The 21,921-nt window shown below is 37.1% G+C and overlaps 1 protein-coding gene across 2 annotated transcripts in view; it reads right to left on the reverse strand.

The window, feature by feature from the left end:
• Positions 1-1,030: 1,030 nt before the first annotated feature.
• The window catches only part of LOC101855819 (transient receptor potential cation channel subfamily V member 5), a 27,131-nt gene continuing 6,240 nt past the window's right edge, over positions 1,031-21,921 (reverse strand). The window contains exons 5-16 of one of the 2 annotated variants that reach the window (XM_035972154.1): positions 21,397-21,550; positions 20,309-20,410; positions 19,713-19,862; positions 18,915-18,997; positions 18,052-18,250; positions 16,025-16,132; positions 13,869-14,020; positions 13,532-13,641; positions 9,705-9,850; positions 2,812-2,928; positions 2,193-2,318; positions 1,031-1,309 (exon numbers count right to left, since the gene is read on the reverse strand). In XM_035972154.1, the coding sequence (XP_035828047.1) occupies positions 1,163-1,309; positions 2,193-2,318; positions 2,812-2,928; positions 9,705-9,850; positions 13,532-13,641; positions 13,869-14,020; positions 16,025-16,132; positions 18,052-18,250; positions 18,915-18,997; positions 19,713-19,862; positions 20,309-20,410; positions 21,397-21,550 (1,594 nt within the window). In that variant the 3' untranslated portion in view covers positions 1,031-1,162. Of the gene's footprint in view, positions 1,310-2,192; positions 2,319-2,811; positions 2,929-6,667; positions 6,817-9,704; positions 9,851-13,531; positions 13,642-13,868; positions 14,021-16,024; positions 16,133-18,051; positions 18,251-18,914; positions 18,998-19,712; positions 19,863-20,308; positions 20,411-21,396; positions 21,551-21,921 lie in introns of both variants that reach the window. The other variant, XM_005107331.3, reaches the window with a different exon arrangement.

The raw sequence follows: 21,921 nt of genomic DNA on the forward strand, positions 1-21,921 counted from the left end.
AGTCAAACAAATCAGAAGCAGCAATATTAAGGTCAAATCAAAACTAAAATAATGTCAAGGTCAAATCACGACTGACAGTGCTGACTTGTATAAAAGACCTCCTCATCAGGATATAAAATTCTCCTCAAATGAAGAGCATGGAATGCCACTATCTAAACCTTGGTTCTTAGAACCAGTTGAAATCAGTCACAAATGAAATAGACATATATCTCAGAAGACTTAACTGCTGCCGAGCAAATGAGAGAACACATTTGCCGGTTGTTGAGAAAATTCGTCACAACGACAACTTTTGTTGGGCAAGATGAGACAACCTTGGGGGAAAAAAACCACAACATAGATGGCAAGTCTTTGACACAAAAGGCCTTAACCCTTTGAGCCCTTACCACTGATACACCAGTGGCATGAAAAACTGCTTGTATGCCTAGCCACCGGTACAGCAGTGAGCAAGACCCTATCCCAAACTGGCACATCTGGGACATCTGCCTCACATATTTTCTAGACAGGATGACATTGGTTATTTTGAACATCTTTCAGAATTAGATGCTAGTAATGGCGAGGACTACCCTCTGTGGGATATAGAATGTGATTCTGTTGATCATATCAACGCTAGTAATATATCACTCAGGAGCTCAGGCAGAGGGGCACGGTAGTCTCTGGGGGTCAGGGCTCAAAGGGTTAGAATTGTCTTATATTAATTAATTTAATTTCTTGAGACAACTTTCCAGGAAATAACAGCACCACATATAAAAGAAAGCAGCCATGTGCCTCTGTACAAAGCAATGCGCTCCACTACTAACATGAGGAAGTCATATTCAAAATAATTAAAAAAGTACAGCGAATTATGATACAAACCGCTACCAATTTTGTGAATGTATCAACAATAAAAAATGCCATAGTACATGAAATATCTTTTTCATAAAATCAATAACGCAAATAATGTATATTTAAAAAATGAAACAAATAAACAAATTATTTTTAAAAAATAAAATATAGAAGGAATAAATAGATAATAAATAACCAAATAAATAAACAGTTGTAAGTACAAAACTACAACACTTCAGAAAAAGAGGACACACAGCATTAGTGGAACAGAGAGCTGAGAGCAGGGGAGTGAGGAAAGGATTCCAAAACCAAGAAGAAAAGATTGGTAAGAATTGTAGTATTAGATATTGATTTGTCCAATCCCTGCCAGCTCGCGAGAGATGGGACTGTTGGGCTTAATAGTCATCATACTTTTGCGCATTGCCAGTGATCTCTGAGCGATTTTGTTTTCTTTGCGGAGTCGAGCCAACTCTTCTTTCTCTTTTTGCTGGGAACAAAAGGGACCAAAAAATAAATTAATTTAAATAACGAAAGTTGACAGAACACAGAAACAGTGTGATCACAGACAAATTTTGACCTAGATGTATTTAAACGTACAGCTCCAGACTTATTACAATGTTAACAGTCCACTAAATAAAGATTTCATGAGATCTTCTCAACCAGTAATTTGGCTTGGATATCACGATATATGACTACTATTCCTAAATTTACACCTTTACAGGTTTCTGCAAAAAAAAAAAATTCTCATTATTATAAATTTAACCACAATACTTACAACTTCAAAATGTTTTAAAAGACAAAAGATAATAAATTGAATAGGCCTAAACATTGAGAAACAGCAAAAATATTAATTTCCGATTAGCTCTACCAAACAGGACAGCTCACTAGATATTGAGAAACAGCAAAAATATTAATTTCCGATTAGCTCTACCAAATATGTTATACCGTTCACAGTATGTTAAAAGCCTTATTTCTACTGTAGTTGAGATGTTTCTATTTTTCAGGATTGGACTCATTTTACTACAACTATTTTTTGCTATAGATTGCAATTCTTCCTTTTTTTCTTTCCTCTTTTTAAAAACTGAGGTCTGTTCCTATTTATTCTTGATTAGCTCTGCTAGAACAAAAGTTGAATGAGATAAAGTGCAGCCTCTCTATAATGACCTTCGATATAACTACAACCTCTGCATAGCGACATGCTGCCCAGGTCCTGATTTTTTCCTTATATATATCATTAGTAATTTTTAGTTGCCTCTCTATAATGACAGCTCTCTATAACGGCATTTTTTCTGGTCCCGACAATGTCGTTATAGAGAGGCTGAACTGTACACAAAAATTAAACTGCGACGCCGTCCTGTAAACGAACTTACCGTCTGGTGCCAGCGAATCATGAGCGCCCTCTGCTTCTCCTTGTAGGGCACGGAGTACTTGAGCATCTGTTCCCGCCGGCACTTGGTGGTCACCGTCTGCTCCACAACCAGCACAATCTTCGCCCACTGCACAAACACACACAGACTCAGACATTAAAATGGTGAAATGGTAGGGCCTGAATATTGTTCGTACATACAATTATGTAAAGCGCCTAGAGCTGTGTTTACACAGGTAGTGAGCACTATAGAAATGATCTTTATTATTATTATTATCTGGAGTGGAGTGACATCAAGCGACTAGCCCAGGATAGGGAAAGGTGGAGAGTGTTTGTTCGTGGCCTATATCCTGACCCAGGGTGAGAAAGGCAATGATGATGATGATTATTATTATTTAACTCTACTGTCAACACTATTAGGTTATCTAAGAGGCAGTACCTCCAAGTTTACTGTCCATCTCCGAAAGGACCAAGCCAAATGGGAATTTCCTGTAAAGTGCCTTTGCCAAGGACGCAATGTCTGACCGAGCTGAGGCACGAACCCCTAAGCCCCACAAACTCACGATTACGAGTCTGTTACCTTTAGACCACAAGAGCCCCCTCACACACCAGTATGAACTCACCTGCCTGAACCACTCCTTCTGTGTGTTAGACACCAGCTCGTAGGTGTGACCCATCATGGCAATCAGCATATTCACAAGCAGCAGGGTCACCATCACCATGTAGATCATGAAAATGGCCTAAGAAAAAACAAATACTTTTTTTAAAAGAGAGAGAAAAAAACTTTTTTTTTTCAATAAAAAAAGAAAGAAAGAAAGAAAGAAAGAAGAAAAATAATTTTTTTAAAGCAGCCTAAGAACTGACAAGGCACAACAATAATTGCTCCTAAAAGTAAAAGTAAATTAATTATTTCTATTCTTATATTTCTTAATGATTCAAGATGAAAGGATCAAGCAAGGCAGAAGAGAGGAGCGAGAGAAAATTCTAGACAGACATATTAATATCAACTTGAATTCATGCTGTGAAGTTGAAAAAATGAGAAGAAACATTTTGATGACTTTTAAAAAATCCTTTTTGATGTTCTTTGAGCTTATTGTGATACATCCAATTATTTATTTTTGTTAAAGCTAAATTATTGATTTCTTTATTGAAGAATTTAACCGACTGAAATTACACATTTTGATCAATGAACCCGGTCATTAATAAGTATGCTTGGGAGACAATTCAGTAAGTGAATGTATAGTAAAAATGAATTAAAAGTTAAGATCTTTTGCTTAAAGATATTATTGTCCTTAATAATTTAAGAGCAGATGATTGAACTCATTTATAGCAGCATGATATGGTAACGTATCTGTGAGAAATAGATTTTTTTTAAAATGTCATACTCTCTAGTTCACTCTGACACTTTGACAAGTGAAGTAAAAAGGATTGTCTTTCCCTCCATAACAGAAGACACATAAAAGCAATAGCTTTTCTACTTTTAATAATTGAATTGTAAGTTAATAGCAAAACTTTGCATGCAACACAAACAGGTGCCAGAAAGTACTCAACCCAGTGAATCAAAATGTCACTGCAGATTCAAACAGAGCTTTTTCTCTTTGTCAACCGATACAAACAATAAATAGATAAAGGGAACTCTATAAGGGGGTCAGAATTTGTAGCCACTTAAAGTGCCATCATTATAAGATAAATACTTCATTTGAAAAATAAAAAATAGCCGGCTTGTTATCAAGATTTAAGTTAGTAGACTGACAATTGTCCTTGATCATCTAAGCAATACTCCGAGATTTCTTGAGCATCGATAGTTAACTTGTGATTTCCAAGTTTGACAAAATGGAAGAAAAATAATTGGTACAGAAGAAATTACAATATTTTTCTTTGGTTAATATCTTAACCAATTCATTGTAACTACAATGAACCCTGCTTGCCAATTCTACTTTGAGATTCTTTTTTAGGTTCTGAGAATACAGCTCTTTCGAATCCTACATACATTTGTTTCAAGAGAGAAACCTAGAAAAGGGCAAGGACCAATCCTAAAACAAACAAAGTGTAGATACTAAAAAGGTTCTCAACAGCAAAAGACACCATAAATGTAACAAGATCATTGGTGAACAAAGTCAACAAACTCATCGTTACTGACCTTCTCACTTCTTTTATATGAAACTATGGAAGGTACCAAACCATAAAAAACACACATTATAAACACATGGGGATTTTTTTTTCATCTAAAATAACACAAACAAATACCATACTATCACAGAGGGAGAGGCATATAATATGTGATTTGCTATATAAAACGAACAGTTTTGGTTTGCTACAAATAAACTCGAAACCGCCGCAGCTAAGACGCAATTCAGGGGAATGAACTACCACAGATCTGCCATGCAGCGCAGCGCAGCATTGATGCAATTTAGGGGAATGAGCTACCCTTCTTTATAGAACTACCAAGCAGCGCAGCTCAGCACGGTGCAGCACAGCGCGACAAACTTGTATATTACGACTGACACTTTTGCTACAAGTTTACACTCAAAGCTATAAATAGAACTTAAATTTTAAAAAACCCTACAGTTGCTGCAAGTTTTAGAAATAAGTTAATGATTTTTAATTATTTTAAAGATTTTAAATTGATTCAAATAATTGTTATTTTGCTGACCATACTTATTGTCTGACAATTAAATAAACATTCAGACAAATACTATTTACCTCTATTTCAATAAATTTGTATACATTTCTTTTACAAAGTATTTCAACATTATAGTATACATAAAGAAAAATAAAGAACAACTGTCAGCTCTTTTGGTTCAGAAAATTGTCCTTCCATAAGCTTTAATAATTTTGCCACTAAATGTGGATAGCTACTGCAGTATAAACGAATTATTCAAATATATGACTTTGAAAAAAATAATATTACATCCGAGATGCAACTTTTTTTCTAGACCATATATATAACGAAGGACAACAGGCATTTGTAAAACTGGAGCAACCAGATTGAAAGGTGAATTATTCATAACAACTGTAAACAGGGTGTTTACCGCAGGGTATTCTGAATAAATTGAGACACGCTAAAAAAACAAAAACTGACTCCCCTTTGACCTAAAATGCTATTTTCTAAAACACAACATGACTTTGCGGAAGTATCATACGTTCCGGGTATAAAACATTCTCTGAAACAATTGAGGACACAATAACATCTGAGCAACAAGATGTAGAGAACTTGGGATTTACAGCTAGGGAACAAAACTAGGGGCTGCTGATACATTACCTGCTGAAGAGGACCAAATTTATCTACCTCTGAACAAACTAAACTAGTTAAAACACAACTGCAATAAGAACACATGCATTGCTTCAATAATTCCTAAAAGAAAAATGATGCAATAACAATTGAGGAACCAGTATTCTAATAGTATATTGAGAAAAGTACCGGTAGCTCAAAGGAAAAAAAAAGAAGCAGTTGGACATGATAACAGCCAAACTAGCCCAGAGAAAAAAAAGTAAGAAAGACAGACAGATAGAAACAGCAAAGCGAAAGTCAAGAAACAGGACACACCAGTCGCACCCTCCGTCCACCCACTTTCTTTGAACTTTCTTTTCTTTATTTCTTGTAGATATCTTTTTGTATTAGTTCAAAGCCATACTAAAGGAATTAAAATGTCGCTCAGAAGGAACAAAACCCAGAGGAAAGAAAGGGAAGACAATGGGAAAGAGTTTTAGTAGAGGATTTACGGCGCTCGCAACTGCATAAGGTTATATGAGTGCCAGAAGATTAGAGGTGTTACACGAAAGTAACAAACATAAAAAAGAAGAAGGGGAGAAAAGGTCAATAGATGTTTGATAGGAAAGAAGAAGCAAACCCCACCAGAGCAACGGCCAACCACCCACAAAAAAGACAACTGACACAACTCACTATAATAATATTATGATCATGGGCATCAATGTTTAGACGCACATGTGTGTAACTCAACCATTAGAGCAGTGGCATTAACTTTTTATGCCCCCCCCCCCCCCCAAAAGAGAAGAAAATAGAAGAAAAGAAGAAAAGGAAAAAAAATCAAATAAATAATTAATAAATTGTACATTACTAAATAGTCTTTAAAGGATTTTTTTTTTAAAGTCCTAAGTTGGAGAGGAGGGGTGATTTTTACTTCTTCTCCCTTCCTTCCTTCCTTCCTTCTTTCCTCTACACCTCATCCTACTCGTACACAGACGTGGCTGAATGTGACTTCTCTTGAGAGAAAGCTGTTTTTGTTTTAGTAAGAGTTTTACGGCACTTGTAATACAAAAAGCTCTATGGCAGTCTCTCACATTTGAAGCGGACTGCACAGTTTGTGCGCGACATCGGACCGACTGTCTAGCTGCTGTCATCGAGTACAAGGAAGAACAAGGAAGAAAAATCCTATTTCATTTTAAAAAACCCCTTCTCAACAACTACACTACAACTGTATACAACTGACCACCGTTCAGCAGCAAAGCAATACCCACTTTCATGATGCCATTGTAGGGGACCTCCAGGTCTTCTATCACGCCGTACAGGTCCTCAAAGTCTCCCACGGACATTGAGAACACGGCTAAGACTGCCTCAGCCGAGTGGGAAAACACTGTGTCCGTGGAGCGAAAAGCTATGTAAAACGCTGGGAAAACAGAACAACATCCAATAGAACATCCAGTGAGGGCTCTCCCAGGTGCAGCGCACAGCGTCTACAACATAAATATTACATATAGCATATATATATATATATATACACATATATTATATATATATGTATATAATTAATATATATATAAATATATACATATATATATATATATATATATATATATATATATATATATATATATATATATATATATATATATATATATATGTATGTATATATATATATATATATGCCATCATTGATATATTATAATACATAATACTATAACATAATATGCATATAACATATAATATATACACGAAAAGTACATATTTGGGAGCAATATTGTCCCCCCCCCCCCTAATTTTTGCATGAGAGACAGCGGTGAACACACGCACACGCAGACTTGAAAACACGGAAGAAAACTCTAGGCCTAGGCAGTGTTGCTCATTTCTACTACACATTATACAGACAGTGAGTACAAACACTAGGCAGTGTTGCTCATTTCTACTACACATTATACAGACAGTGAGTACAAACACAAAACAAGTGTGTTGATTAATCACAATCAATCTTCTATGACTACAACACATGTAAGCTGCTGAAAAAGCATAAGGGTACAAGAAAAGATGAACTAACATTATCAAAGCTAAGTTGCTGAAAAAGCATTATGGTTCAAGAAAAGATAAATAACATTATCAAAGCTCAGTTGCTGAAAAAGCATTATGGTACAAGAAAAGATGAACTAATATTAGCAAAGCTCAGTTGCTGAAAAAGCATTATGGTACAAGAAAAGATGAACTAATATTAACAAAGCTCAGTTGAATCCATCTTCCTTCGATTATCTAAAGCAATGACAAAACCACAAAAAAAGGTTGTTAGGAGCCTGATTGCATGATTTTTATGTTGACATTATGAATGGAGTATGTTTCAGTGCTGTGTGCTAATATATGGCAATGTACAATTCTCGTATGAAGACGACAAACTATTTTTACAAAATACATTTTTAAACTATTAGTGAGTCTCAAGTAGTTTCAATCATAATGGCTTTTCTAAAAAAAAAGTATATATATATACAAGCTTTTTATAAAGCAATCTCTGCCTGAAAATTATATACTCTGAAAAGGAACAGTGAGGTTCAAAAGTAAAAGAAATAATGCTTTAAAATCTTTGTTAAAAAGAATGCAAAAGAAATAACTGTCCTCTTCATCAGAAATATAATCATCGAAGAATTAATCACTGCTTTTATTTTACTCTTCAAAAAACAATATTCTGGCATAGCACAGGAAAAGACATGCCCAATGTACAGTCTGCTATTTTGTCTGTAATGTTGTTAAACAGCTCGTTGACACACTCAAAAAGAGCTTAAAAAAGAATGACGATCGTTGTGTAGATATAGCGGCAAAAAGAAAATATCTTTCTAAAAAGACATCAGATCGCTTGTATCAAAAGTAGAAAAGAGCTTTCTTGTCCCAAACTTCACAACACTGCTAACACACAGTTCTATAGACAATAAAAGTGAGTGACATCATATGAGGAAGTGATACATTACATTTTACTTTTAAACAGAGTTCACGAATACACTCAGAAACATGAACCAGAAGGCTTTCTTATGGGTCCCCTAAAGTTGACAGAAGTATGAAAGAAATAACAGTTTAGTCCAGGCAGCTATTTCAATGAAACCTCAACTATCTTACCCACAAAAATGTACCTGACATATCTTTATAAACACACGGAGCGAAGAGTCAAAAGGTTTCAGATTTTAACAAAGATAAATGTTATTGTTAACTGTAGGTATTTTACCCTTCCGCTGATACAATTTAGATCATTTAAGAGGCAGTCTTTAAACCCAACAAGTAAACGCTAACCCGAGCTGAGAGGGACACAGTATCCTAGGAGAAAGACAGAGGCCTTCCATAAAAAATTCTTCCCACAAGATAATCAAACTTGTGTCTTCTATGTGAGATGGCCAAGCACCTAACAGCAACACCAAAGACGCAAGTTCAGATTAAAAGAGAGAAAGAAAAAATATTACAATTCTGACATAAACATCACTAATTAGGACATTCTTGAATAGATATGAAACATCATTATGGTGTGATATTAGGCTAAACAAGTTTGTGAGATAACAGGAGTTCTATCAACTGCTCCTGTATTTCCGTATTTGAATTCTTTATAGTTCCACTCAAAGCAACTTTCCTGTTTCATCTTTATGTGTCTGCAGCCTGGAATACAGAAGTAATCAACTTTTCATATTACTGAAGCTTTCCTACATGGTAAAACTTAAAAATATAATGTATTCCGACTCGTTGGCCAGTATAAGGCTGTTTTTTTATGGGTTTTTTTTTTGTGGGGGGGGGGGGGAGTTTCATTCTTGATATATCAAAAGAGTAACTATGTGATTCTCCCACCCTTTTTAACCATCCAGCTCAGATCGCTGCGAGAAGACGCGGCTACTAGAATAAGACATTCAATACATTATACATTTATACAAAACAAAACACTGAAGTTCTGGTGTAAATGCACAGATAGAACAAAGGACAAAAACTTTGGGGGTGCTCAAAAACGTTAATATACACACAGCATGAAATATGTCAACACTTCAGCAGTCTACACATTTTAGAACTTGATACAGCACAAAATATTGCATTAGTTGTTAACATCAAGACATTCAAACTCCTGTCACAGATGTGGGTGGGGCTCAAATTCTTGAACGCGCAACACAGAACAGCGTGAGGAGAAAAAGGTGACTTCTCACAAGTCAGACCGACACGGGTGTGAAGAAAAACATCACCTAATTAGAACACCGAAACCATCAACGACAACTAGTAAGGTGCACGTTGTGAGAGGGGGTGGTACCAAACAAAGACGGGTTTGCCTACTTTTCCTAACGCAGCATAGTTAGTGCTGTCATAGGAGTCATAAAAGTCTCCAAACTGGCCCAGTGACATAATGAACATGGCCATTATGGACTCAATGGGCTCCGCAAAAGCACTCCCCTTCTGGTCCATGAATATGATATGCATAGCTGAAATACACACAGAGAGAAAGAAAGCATGCACATGACAATAGGTAGCAGACAGGAGGATGGAAAGAATACGTCCCTTTCTGACTGAACATTATGATTGTGTGGTAGAATTTATATGAATTAAAAAAAAAAAAAGAATTTCATGCAAAAAAGCAAAAAAAGAAAAAAAGTCAGAAAACTTCTTTCTGTGGTGAAAAGCAGAATATGAAATGAATGCAAGTTGTTAGTAAAGATACATAACGACAGATCAAAACCAAATGAAGTCATTTTCACAATTATTTATGTTGTGTAGGTTATCAAATACTAATAATATCAGATGTCATTTGCGTAGCGCAAATTTCTGCTCAACAGCAAGCTCTCTACACTTTAACAATCTATTATTACCCCAGCAGACCTGATAGCATTCTGAAATAATTTCAATTTTTTGGGCAGCATGAAGTGCAAGCTGCCATTTTACAGGAACTAAAACGCTAATATACTGACAAGGTCTTTCGCTGTTTATAGCTGGGTACTAATTCACACTTGGGTGAAGTGAGGAACATTCATGTAAAATGCCTTTCTCAGGAACACAAAGTTGCACCTCAGGCTCAAACTCCTGAAACCAGAATCTCCCAATTACGAATAAAACAAAATCAGGTATTTTAAAAAAGTAGCTTTCAATAAATATTCATAATAATAAATGATGCTTCAGATTCTTTATAAAATTAATGCGAATCCAGCTGTTAGAAATGAGAAGATGACAAAATTGAAAAAAATTAGTAGAAACAATTTCATGGTGCGGGATATGCCATACATATTGAGATGGGGAAAAGAACAAATGCAAAAGAATGAAACGACAAAATTAATGCCAAAACGCCTGGAAAAACTCCACAAAAATGGGTAAATCATCATTTTTATTAATAGTACACATACAAGTCTATAATCCCAACTCACACAAAGCAATGGAACCACACAAAACAGCTGAACAATTTCCAGTCTTCATTTACAGTCTTTTATATTAATAAATGCTGCAGATAAGGAAAAAAAAAGAATCCATGGTCTTTTATAATATTATTAGTATATGCAGAAGAAAAGAAAGAACTGTATTAATCAAGCTGAAGCAGAAGAAAACAAACAAAAGAGAGTGCTGAAGTTGAATGGAATAAGATGTAAAAATTAATTTTGAATTAAATACATACACAAGAAAAATATGTATTGCTAATAAACCTGGTGTTATTTACAACAGTTTAACGCTTTCAACATGATTTATGTGGCATCATGGTGAAATCAGGCGCTCGTCAAAATAATTAAATAAAATAAACTGACATTTTTCCACCCGCTGGGCAATTTTTTTATTTGATTTAATTTTTTTTTTGCTCAGGACCTTTTATATCCATTTAAAGCACATTATAGTATAGATTTTACAGAAAAACATTGATCAAGAACACAAAAAAGAAGAGTTAATTTGTAGTTTCCAAGAACACTCAATCTTAGGAAGTCACCAGATTTTGGTGGCCATCAGCTCCATAATTTTACCTCTGACACCAGGCAATCCCCATCTCCATTAAAATGCAAATATCTCAAGTTCTATTCAAGGCAGAAAGGTATCTTAAAGCAAAACAAATCAACCAACATTTAGATGATAACAATAACTCGATTTTAACATGCATCTATTTCACTGCATCATGCCACATTTCAGTATCAACATTGTTATAGAGTAAATGAATGTTTTGGTACAATTCGTGCTCAAATATTTGCTATAATTTGTGTCTAATAAAAACTGGGCTATATATAAATTAAAGTTCTCATAAATGTTCTCTGGAAAACAACAGCCCAGACAGAGCTGACGATATTTAATTAAGAGTTGAAAGTAAATCACCCTGAAACAGAAGCTTGTGTTTCTTTTTAAAAGACACTTCTGATTACTTCCTCATGAAGTAGAAACTGGGATTGTTTGTTTGTTTGTTGGAGTAAAGGGAAACCCATTAACACAAAAATGGTCATCTAGCCCCGGGAAAAAAAGGGACAGACAGGCAGAAACAACAGAGGGATAGTAAAGAAGTGGGCCCTACCAATCACACCCTTCAGCCACTCACAAAGTTGGGAATCAGAGCTCACGATCTCAATAAGTTTAACAGCCTACTAGTCACATCAATGGATATTCTAATGATGAATGCACATGACAAAGAAGAGATGATAGTGAGCCAAGAGAATATAATATTATCTCTCTATTTCATAGATCATCCATGCAAGGGATCTCCTTTTCCTAAGCTACATAATATCACTATCTACCATGCAGTATCTAGATATAAATATCTATTCGATCAAACTTTGAATAACATTTGAGCTTCAGAAAGACTAAATGCAAAGAAAGAAGCTTTGTGACATTCTTATCAAAGCATCATGGCTTGTATGCAGCCTTGTTACGTAATATATTCTCTGGTCTGTACCCACTTTGGAAATGGGATAAAGTAGAGATTTCTTCTTCTTCTTCTTCAGGTGTCAGGTCTGGAGCAGACAATGACGACCCTGTTGTCTGTTTTCTTGATCAGTTTGGTTTTTCTCTTTGTGTTAGATATTATTATACTTGCCACAGGTAACTATAAACAGTAAAAAAGAACAAAAAACCAAGAAGTAAAGCACACCCCCCTACCCCACTCGAATCGAACTACGGCTTGGTCTGGTGAGCAATTATCAGGTTCACAACAGGGGTCATGGTCCCAGTTATGTCTGTGAGTGCCATTATGCACTAAGAATAAAAACAACATTAGTCCAAATGGAAGGGGCTCTCGTGGCCTAGAGGTTAAGGTGTTGGCCTCTCATTTAAAGGTCCCGGATTCGAATCCGGGTAGTGACTGAAAAATGTTCTTCTCTAAAATTGTCTCCTTTCACATCCTTTCCTGTTTTTTAGCAATGTTCTGTCATCTGCTTTCGTCTCCTCTTTCTGCCCCCACCCCCTCACCTCGTTTGGGCTCCTAACTCTTTCTGCAGCCTTTTCTACTGCTACTTCTTGGCTCCTTCTTACTGCTGTCTTTCCGCCACACCCCTGATCTTCTGGTAGGAAAGACCTACACCTAGCCTTCTCGGACAAGGGCGAAAAATCTCGGAGGGCTAGTGTGCAAGTTGCGCATGTTAAAGATCCCTTTGTGGTCTAAAATCGATAAGAGCAGGCTTCGGCCGTCACCCCGGCAAAATTCAAAATTTCCTATCGACTAAAAAAGTTTAATGTGCCCCGCTTGCTCATATGCCCTTATGAGTTGCAAGTGCCGTAAGACACTTCCATAAAAAAAACCAACATTAGTCCTAATGGTAACAACTCTGGTCAAACGAGCTGACTTATCATAAGTAAACTGATGGATGGAATTAACAGCAAGGACCACTCATCTCTTTCAGCTAAGGAATACGCCAAACTTTATACACGCAAAAATACGGTTGATGCCACACATTGGTCATCATCGGACAATGACGGACAAGCTATTATAATTATTGTTATTATTATCATTATTATTATTATTATCGGTGTCATACTTAATACTTGATGAAAGAAAGTTGATGTGAGGATAAAGAAATGCAGACGTATGGAATATTTCCATATACTAAGTGTGAAAACAGAAAAAAAAAAGAAACACAATGAAATGCAAGATGATGACTAAGGAAATGCAAGTCAATGTGTTCATAACGAAATTCAGAGAGAATACAGACCTTGTGAAAAGCCGATGACAAAGACAGCGTAGATGATGAAGAATCGCAGCAGGTCACCCTTGATCATGTTGTAAATCATCACCACAAATGGACCCACAATACGGAATCCTCTGGATGGCAGAGATAAAGTAAAAGAACAGCAATTATGCTATGAGTGCTGTAAAAGTTTAAGTACAAATAAACAAAATCTGTATAAATAGAAATACAACAATAAGAAACAAAAATTATTGTGCTTTCATTCGAGCTAAATTTCTCACTCGGCGGCAGAAGAAATAAATAGAAGAAAAGAAAGTACGAGGAGGTGCAGAGAACGGCTAAAACTAAATCACTCACTCACCGGCAGAAGAAAAGAAAGTACGGGGAGGTGCAGAGAATGGCCAAAACACCGATGATGTCCTCAAACTCGTGGTTACAAGACGCCCGGCCTGGCAACATGAGGATCACAAACACACAGGACAGCAGGAACAGTGTTTTGGCAGGGGCTCCCGTCTGTCAGGATAGAGAGAACTAAAGTCAAAACGCGGAAAAAAATATATTGAAATAGAATATATTATTTCATTTCCCTTGCAACGCCGCAAGGTTATTTAACCCTTATCTCCGGCAAGCCACTCTCAGTGGCTCGCGGTCGGAACCGCCGTGCCGTTGAGCCGCTGACAGCGGGTAGGGCACATTCCTTTACGACGACTTCGACATCAAATTACTTTTCGGCAATAGCCGAAAACAAGTCTCTTTTACTGGAAGTTCATTCATTTGATGAAGAACTATCAAAATAGGTTTGCTAGTTTCCATTTAACGACCCATTTAATGACGTTTTTATCATTTTTAGATTAAGCACCAAAAAAGGGCCCTGGCGCAGTGGGTTTACCCCCCTCGGAGATAAAGAGTTAAGAGCAGGACCTATGAATTTAACAACTTTGCGATCACATAGCCAGCAATATAAAAAGCCCCATCTCATCACGAAGCTAGGAGAGTGACTGTAACTGACTTCTCTGGCCTGACGCAAAACTGCGTCATAAGTGACCGGGATGGACAATTTACACCGTCGCATTACTGCGGCAAGTGACCGCAAAGTGTTAATGTCGCTCTCCAATGGCACCGAACCAAACTGAAAAATTCATGTAAAGTGACTTCCAAAGGTTACGTGGTGTCGGTGACCTCGTGGTTAGGCTACCGGACTCGTAATCGTGAGGTTGCAGGTTTGGTGGTTCGAGCCCCGGGCCCGACGTTGTGTCCTTGGGGAAGGCACTTTACACGAATTTTCCCCACTCCATGCAGGTGGGAATGGGTACCCAGCTACAGACAGTGAAAGATCTTGTCAGTTTGTTAGTGTTTGAGCACTTAACCAGCTACTTGTACTGCATGCTTCCCTGGAAGCTGAGAATGTTTCTGAGTGTTTTATGGTCTGCTGGGGTAATAATATAGTGTAAAGCGCATAGAGCTTGCGTTCGAGTGGGGGATATGCCCTATACAAATGCTATTTATTATTAATATCAGACTGAGCTGAACCTCTAATCCCTGAACCAGGGATCTAGAAATTACGAGTCCAGTAACCTAATCACTAGACTACCAACTTCATTGAAGAAAAATCAGAGATTTCTTTTTTATTTGATGGTCTAATGCTGTAATCTTGACACCGCAAGAAATAGTTCAAGTGGGTTTTTAAAAAATTTTAAATATAAAAACCATTGCCCATGGTACTGTTGTTCTGCAGCTCTGCAATTAAAACGAAAAAAAAATCTTCCCTCATAACAAAGATAGATATTAACTATAAAGTATCGAACAATGAGTAAAACCTTCTCGACATTAATTTGGTTCATAGAACTTTCTTTTGCCTATAGATATTTGCCCAAAAAAGCATTATACTTTTGAAGCATAACACAATTAATGTGGTAATTCTTTTAGCATCAGTAGGTCCTGTTTCTATTGTTTTTGTCTGTCTGATATACTTTAATCCAGCATTAAATGACTGTTATAGTGTTGATGTGCTTCTACCCCACGGAGCGGTGCTTCTGAAAGAAGTGTCTTTAGGCCATTCAAAGGGTGGGACATTAACATCTCGAGTTCTTATGCACAGTAGAACTGTTGTTGTAAATGGGCTGAATCATCAATGTCATGCTCATAACTGTGCCTGAACTGCAACAGGGAACAGCAGCTTTTTCTTTCCTAATCCTTACTATCATCATTTCTCCTCTACTTCTTTAGTGTGGTTGTCACACTCTTGTGACCCGCTATTTCCAGGGTGTCTTGATAGTCGAAGCAGACTTTATGCTGTTGAAGCTAGAGAGGAAAGCAGACTAAGTCTGATTCCCTGTAAGGACATCTCTGTCAACATCCACCCCTTGGCGCTCATATGACCTTATGCAGTTGTGAGTACGGTAAAAGTTCTACTAAAACAAACAAAATGTGCTTCTCCTTAAAAAAAAACACAAATTTTTAAAAATTCCACCAAGGTTACTTTTCTGACCACTAATTACTTAAACCCTCACAACTGACCAGAGTGGAGAAGAAAATGTTGAAACCCTGGTGGTACACTTCCTTCAAGGCCAGGAAAATGTAGATGATGGCGGATATCAACACTATCACCTCCATGACTAGACGAGCCTGCAGAAAGACGACATAACAAAGATAGACATCGATTAGAAATTATCTTAATAATAATGATAATGATAATACTAATAATAACAATAATTATTATAATAATAATAATAATAATTATTATTAAATTAAATAGCATTTGTAGGCTGATAGAGCATATCCCTGCTCAACAGCAAGCTCTAGGCAGTTTACACACAATATGATTACTCCACAAGACCATAGAACACTAAGAAACATTCTCAGCTTCCAGGGAAGCATACAGTGTAGTGCAAGCAACTGATTAAGCGCTAAAAACACTAACAAACTGAATCTTGCATTGAGACCTTTTGACATTAATTTTGTTCGTAGAACTTTCTTTTGCATATTGAAATTTGTTCAAGAAGTAATTGCAAGGTACACTTCCTTTTAGGCCAGGAAAATATAGATGGTGGGGGGTATCAACACTATAACTTCCATGACTAGAGAATCCTGCAGAAACCCCCCCCAAAAAACAAACAAAAACAACCCACACAAACAAAAAAAACCCAACAACCCTCCCTGAAAAAAACAACAACAAAAAAACCCCCAAATGAACAGTACTTTGGGAATAATTCTTATCATATGGAAAGTTATTACATGTTTGTACACAGCCAATGTTGTCATCCGATATCTTAACATTACACGTTTTCTTAATAACTCCACTAATGTTTCACATTAGCACGAATTAAACACCAAACTGAAAAAAAATGAATGAACGCTCCATGCCATATACACAAAGTTGCATTGGCTGGGGTTCTGTATATTACATTATGATTAAATAACTGAGCCATGCAAGGTGTCGTATTAATTGGTGCGCCAGTAAAAGGTACTGTTTGCACCACAGCATACTGGACAAGAATGACAAAAGACAGGTCAATAAACTTGTTTTTCTACTTTGTTTTTGTTTTAATAGGTGTTTTAGTGCACTTGCAACACAATTTGGTCAAAAAGTGCCAAAGATTTGAGGTGTTACAAGAGAGTAACAAACACAAAATAAGAAGGAGAGATATGGACTATAGATGTTTGATAGGGAAGAAGTTGCAAACCACACCAGAGCACCCATCAACCACCAGCTTTTCTACATCAAGTGCCAGATCTGATACAAGCCTCAACGATTATGATTAACCCTTTGAGCCCTCACCCATAAAACTGCCCATATGTAGGTAGCGTAAATACGGCCTCGCGGACACTCGCGGCCTTCCGACAGCGTTGTATCAGTGAAATCAGGGTAATTCCGATCGCTGTTTCTTTGCTCTTTCGCTATAAAACACCAAATGCCGTACACCTTGTAAAAGTTCAGCTTTTCCTCGTTACAATGGTGTAAGTTGTTTATATATCCGATTATTAGGAGCTGGAGAATTGCCGAGGAAAGCGAAGCCCCTCACGGTTGGAATGCGTGGTCGGCCGGTTAAAAAATTGACACGCGTGCATTCAAATGCTTACCATTTTTAAAAAAATTGACTGAGAGGGTAAAGAATGGTACCAAAATGCTTCGTGGATATAGGCCTTTCAAATGAAACAGATAAATTTGGCATACAGCTACTTTGAAAATTTAGTTTCTGGTACCTACCATATGCCTAGCCACCGGTACAGCGGTGAGCGAGACCCAATATCCAAACCATCCAGCTTGGGACAAAACACACCAGTGAAACACTGTTTACTACACAAGACGTCACTGATTATTTTGAAGATTTTTCTAAATTAGATGCTAGTAATAATGAGGACTACCATGAGTGAGATTGGATATGGAATGTGATTCTAACAACCACATGAATGTTAGTAATATATCGCTCAGGAGCTCAGGCAGAGGAGCATGGTAGCATCAGGAAGTCAGGGTTCAAAGGGTTGAATATAAAATACTCAAAAATCCACAATCACACACATATCAACACAAGAACTACACTTACGACATCCTCATTCCGATAGGGCTTTAGCAAGTAGCACGGGTTGACTGTGCGGTTGACTAGGTCAATTCCCTGCTGGTCACAGTAGCTTAGAGTGGAGGTGTCGTTCATGAAGGCGCATAGGTCCACGCCAGGACGCAGAGAGTAGGCCACCATGAACACAATGAAGTAGATGATGAACAGGGCGAAACGCCGGTAAAATCTGGGAGTCGTAGCAGATAAGAGAGAAATGATTAAACTATTGAAACTGCTAGAGATTTTGAGAAATTCACCACAAAAGAAGTTGCATTAAAGTCTCAATATTATGAAATTCACATTTGACGTTCGAAGGACAAGGACCCTCCTTCTCTCAGTAAAACAATATTATCACTGACTTTCCCAGTTATCCACATGTTCAAGTACTGTACTGGTGTTTTATTGTAAAAGACAGTATATCCAATTTTGCAAAATGTTCGGGAGAGCCAAAAAAAAACCACCTTTGACTCTCAACAGTCAATTGTTCCAAATATTTTCAATACAATTTCCCCGACTTATTTATCAAGATATCGAAACCAGACTAAGACAGACATTATGTGTGCTGTGTTTTAAACTATCAGTTTCCCTACCTAATTTATCAAGGTATCTATACCAGAGAGAGACAGAAATGTGCGCTGTGGTTTGAACTATTAGGTGGAATCGATAACTCAATTTAGTCCAGAAATGAATATAATGTCTTTTAAAAGAAAACTCCAGTGTATGTCAATTCATCATTCTGCTTCTTTTTGTATTTTTTTCTTTTTGCCCAGAGAGAGGGAAATGTCCCAGGCCTTATGCCAAATTGCTTTGAGCAGACACAGTAATACATCTATCATTAGAGTCTACAGTACCTGGCACGAGCAAATGTCTTCCACTTTTCCTGAAGCAAGGTCACAATCAGTCCATCCATCATATTGAGGTGACCCTCATCCTCCTGTGGACAACGTAGAACAATTACTGTAATATTCACAAAAAGAACAAAAAGAAACTGTCCTTGCTGGAAGAAAGTGGGGGGGGGGGGCATAATCACAGTTTTAGGTGTAGCATGCATTTACAAGATCTACTTGACAATCAAAAAATTCAATATACCTTTTCTTTCATTGTCTCTCAGATACAAGAATTATTAAAACCCTCCGATTCAGAACACCCTGAGCATTAATGTGCTAGTGTTTTTCCTAAAGAGGCCATATATTTCTTATTATCCTGTTATTTCATGTTCTTGAAAAACAGGAAATAAGTAGATGCTGAAGCATGCTGAATGTGCTGCAAGCCAGAGACAACTAGCCATGTTCAGCAGTTTGCTTATATTGTATATTGTTTAAATTTCATATATCCTTGTTCATTGCATCAAAAATTTTGAATAACAGCTGATGTTTTTCTTTCACAGGCAATCAAGTACAGCTTGTTGTTGTCTGGTCTTGTAAGACAGCTGAAACCCCACTGTGATCACCATAGAAATCCCAAAGTTTACCAAATAAATCGAGCAATTTGAATTGGTACGAATCTGGTGGGAGAGGGTAGGAGAGGGTGGGAGTGGACGGAGAGAGAAGGGTAGAGGGAGGGGAGGGAGCTATGCTTTACTTTTACAAAATTTCCTTTCACAAGCAATCTCTAGAATATAGTGACATATACAATAAGATGTCACGAACCCCATAGACAATAAGGTGCAGTGCAGAGTCACAGTTTATCTCCCCTGTGTCGGAGATTGTGTCAATGTCATCCAGGGGATAGCCGGCAGAGGTCACGTTACCGTACAGCCAGTACACCTCGCGGATTATCTCCAGGATGTGTTCATACATCTGTGCATAGAAAAAGATAGGTAACATAAGAGGGATTCAATATGGGAATTTAAACAATCCTAGGATGTGCTGATATATATATATATATATATATATATATATATATATATATATATATATATATATATATTTTTTTAAAAATAAACAAACAGCAAAAAAAATCCCTCCAATCTGGGTCCATTTGGCCACTGCCTATCCCTTCCTTAAAGTATATTTCCTATGGAATCTTAGCGCATATATTATATATATATATATTCTTACCAATACAAAGTAAAAAGCAGTATCACCAGAACATCAAAGGCAGAATGCGTAGATCGACAAATCTTTTTAAGTAAGATGAACATAATATAATTCCAGCCCAGACTTACAGTTTGACACAAAACTGATAAATAAAAACAAAAAACCCCCATAAAATCAAAATTTATCTTAAAGCGGGAAGCACTCACATCTTTCCTTGCCAGTTTTGCGGCTAACGTCAGAGGACTTAAATTCTGTCTGTTCCTGATGTCTAGTCGTCCCCCTTGACCATAAAGCAGGTCAAACATTTGCTGAGGAGAAGAAAACACCACAACATGACGCACGTCCTTAGCTTTAGACAGTGTTATACGGCACTTGCAACACAATAAGGTCATATAAGTTTCGTTTCGAAGATTAAAGGTGTTACAAGAGGGTAACAAACACAAAAAAGAAGGAGGAGAGATAAGCACCCACCAACCACAACATGACGCACATCCTGATATGAATATCATACTGGTGTCAGTTGTGTAACGGTTGGGTTGTTCAGCATCACATGCAGAGGACTTGAGTTTGCTTCACATTTGGGGTGGTTTTTATCGGGTGTCTCTGTCTATTTGCTGGGACTTTGAATTTATTTTTTTTAAAACCCAGGTTGGCCCTGACTGACTGGTCTGAATCAGATAAGCCCAAATATTATCTAAATTCTGTTGCTTGGGGAGTAAAAGATTCATATTTAAAGCATTTACCAAAATCATAATTACAGATGACACTAATTTACCCTCTTACGTCAAAAAAGCTGTGTTTGTATGTGCACAAGTTCATGCCTGTGTGTAGTGTGTGTGTATGTGTGTGTGCAAATGTATGTGTGTATGTGTGAGTATTTGCTTCAGGGAAGAAACAGAACAACACAAGCATAAAGTCCCAAACACCAAGACCACATTGACCAATGTTATCCACTCTTTTTTTATTTTAAAAATTGCATAAAATAACACTCACTCCATAAGCTGGTAATCAGACAGACAGACAGACAGACAGACAGACAGACAGACAGATACACAGACAGAAACAACCAGAGTAGAGAAATTTTTTAAAATTCAGGACCTACCAGTGGCATCCTCCAACCACCAACTTACACGTAAACTTTCACAAAAAGAGCTTCCTCATTTTAAAAAATACATAAATAAATAAATAAACCAAACAATCTAAAACAAAAAAACAACAACAGAACAACAACCAAACAAACAAACCCCCCCCCAAAACAAGACAAAAAGCAAACTTGCATCACCAGCAGACTGACCAAGTTATCATGAATGACCAGCATGTGCATACATGTGTTGCCGTTGGCGTCCTGTTTGTTTGGGTCAGCTCCCTTGGCTAGGAGCAGACGTACACACTCTTCCTGGTCCAGGCAGGTTGCAAAACCCAAGGGGAAGTCACCCCAGTACACGTAGCTGGTAGGATGGGATGGAGTTTTGGTTTTAGTAAGAGTTTTACGACACTTTCAACACAATAAATTCATATTAGTTAGTTTTAGTACAGATTTTATGATGCTCGCAACTGCATTAGGTCATTTGAGCGCCAGAAGATTTGAGGTGTTACAAGAGAGTAACAAACATAAAAAAGAAAACAGTGGAGATAAGGATGATAGGTGTTTCATAGGAAAGAAGAAGCAAACCACACCAGAGCACCCGCCAACCACTCACAGATTCATATTAGTGCCGTAGATTAGAGGTGTTTCAAGTGAGTAACAAACACAAAAAAGAGGGAGGAAAGAGAAATTTGATAAATGCTGGATAGGAAAGAAGGAGCAAACCACACAAGA

The sequence above is a fragment of the Aplysia californica genome, unplaced genomic scaffold, assembly GCF_000002075.1.
Source record: "Aplysia californica isolate F4 #8 unplaced genomic scaffold, AplCal3.0 scaffold00593, whole genome shotgun sequence".
Classification (NCBI taxonomy): Eukaryota; Metazoa; Mollusca; class Gastropoda; order Aplysiida; family Aplysiidae; genus Aplysia; species Aplysia californica.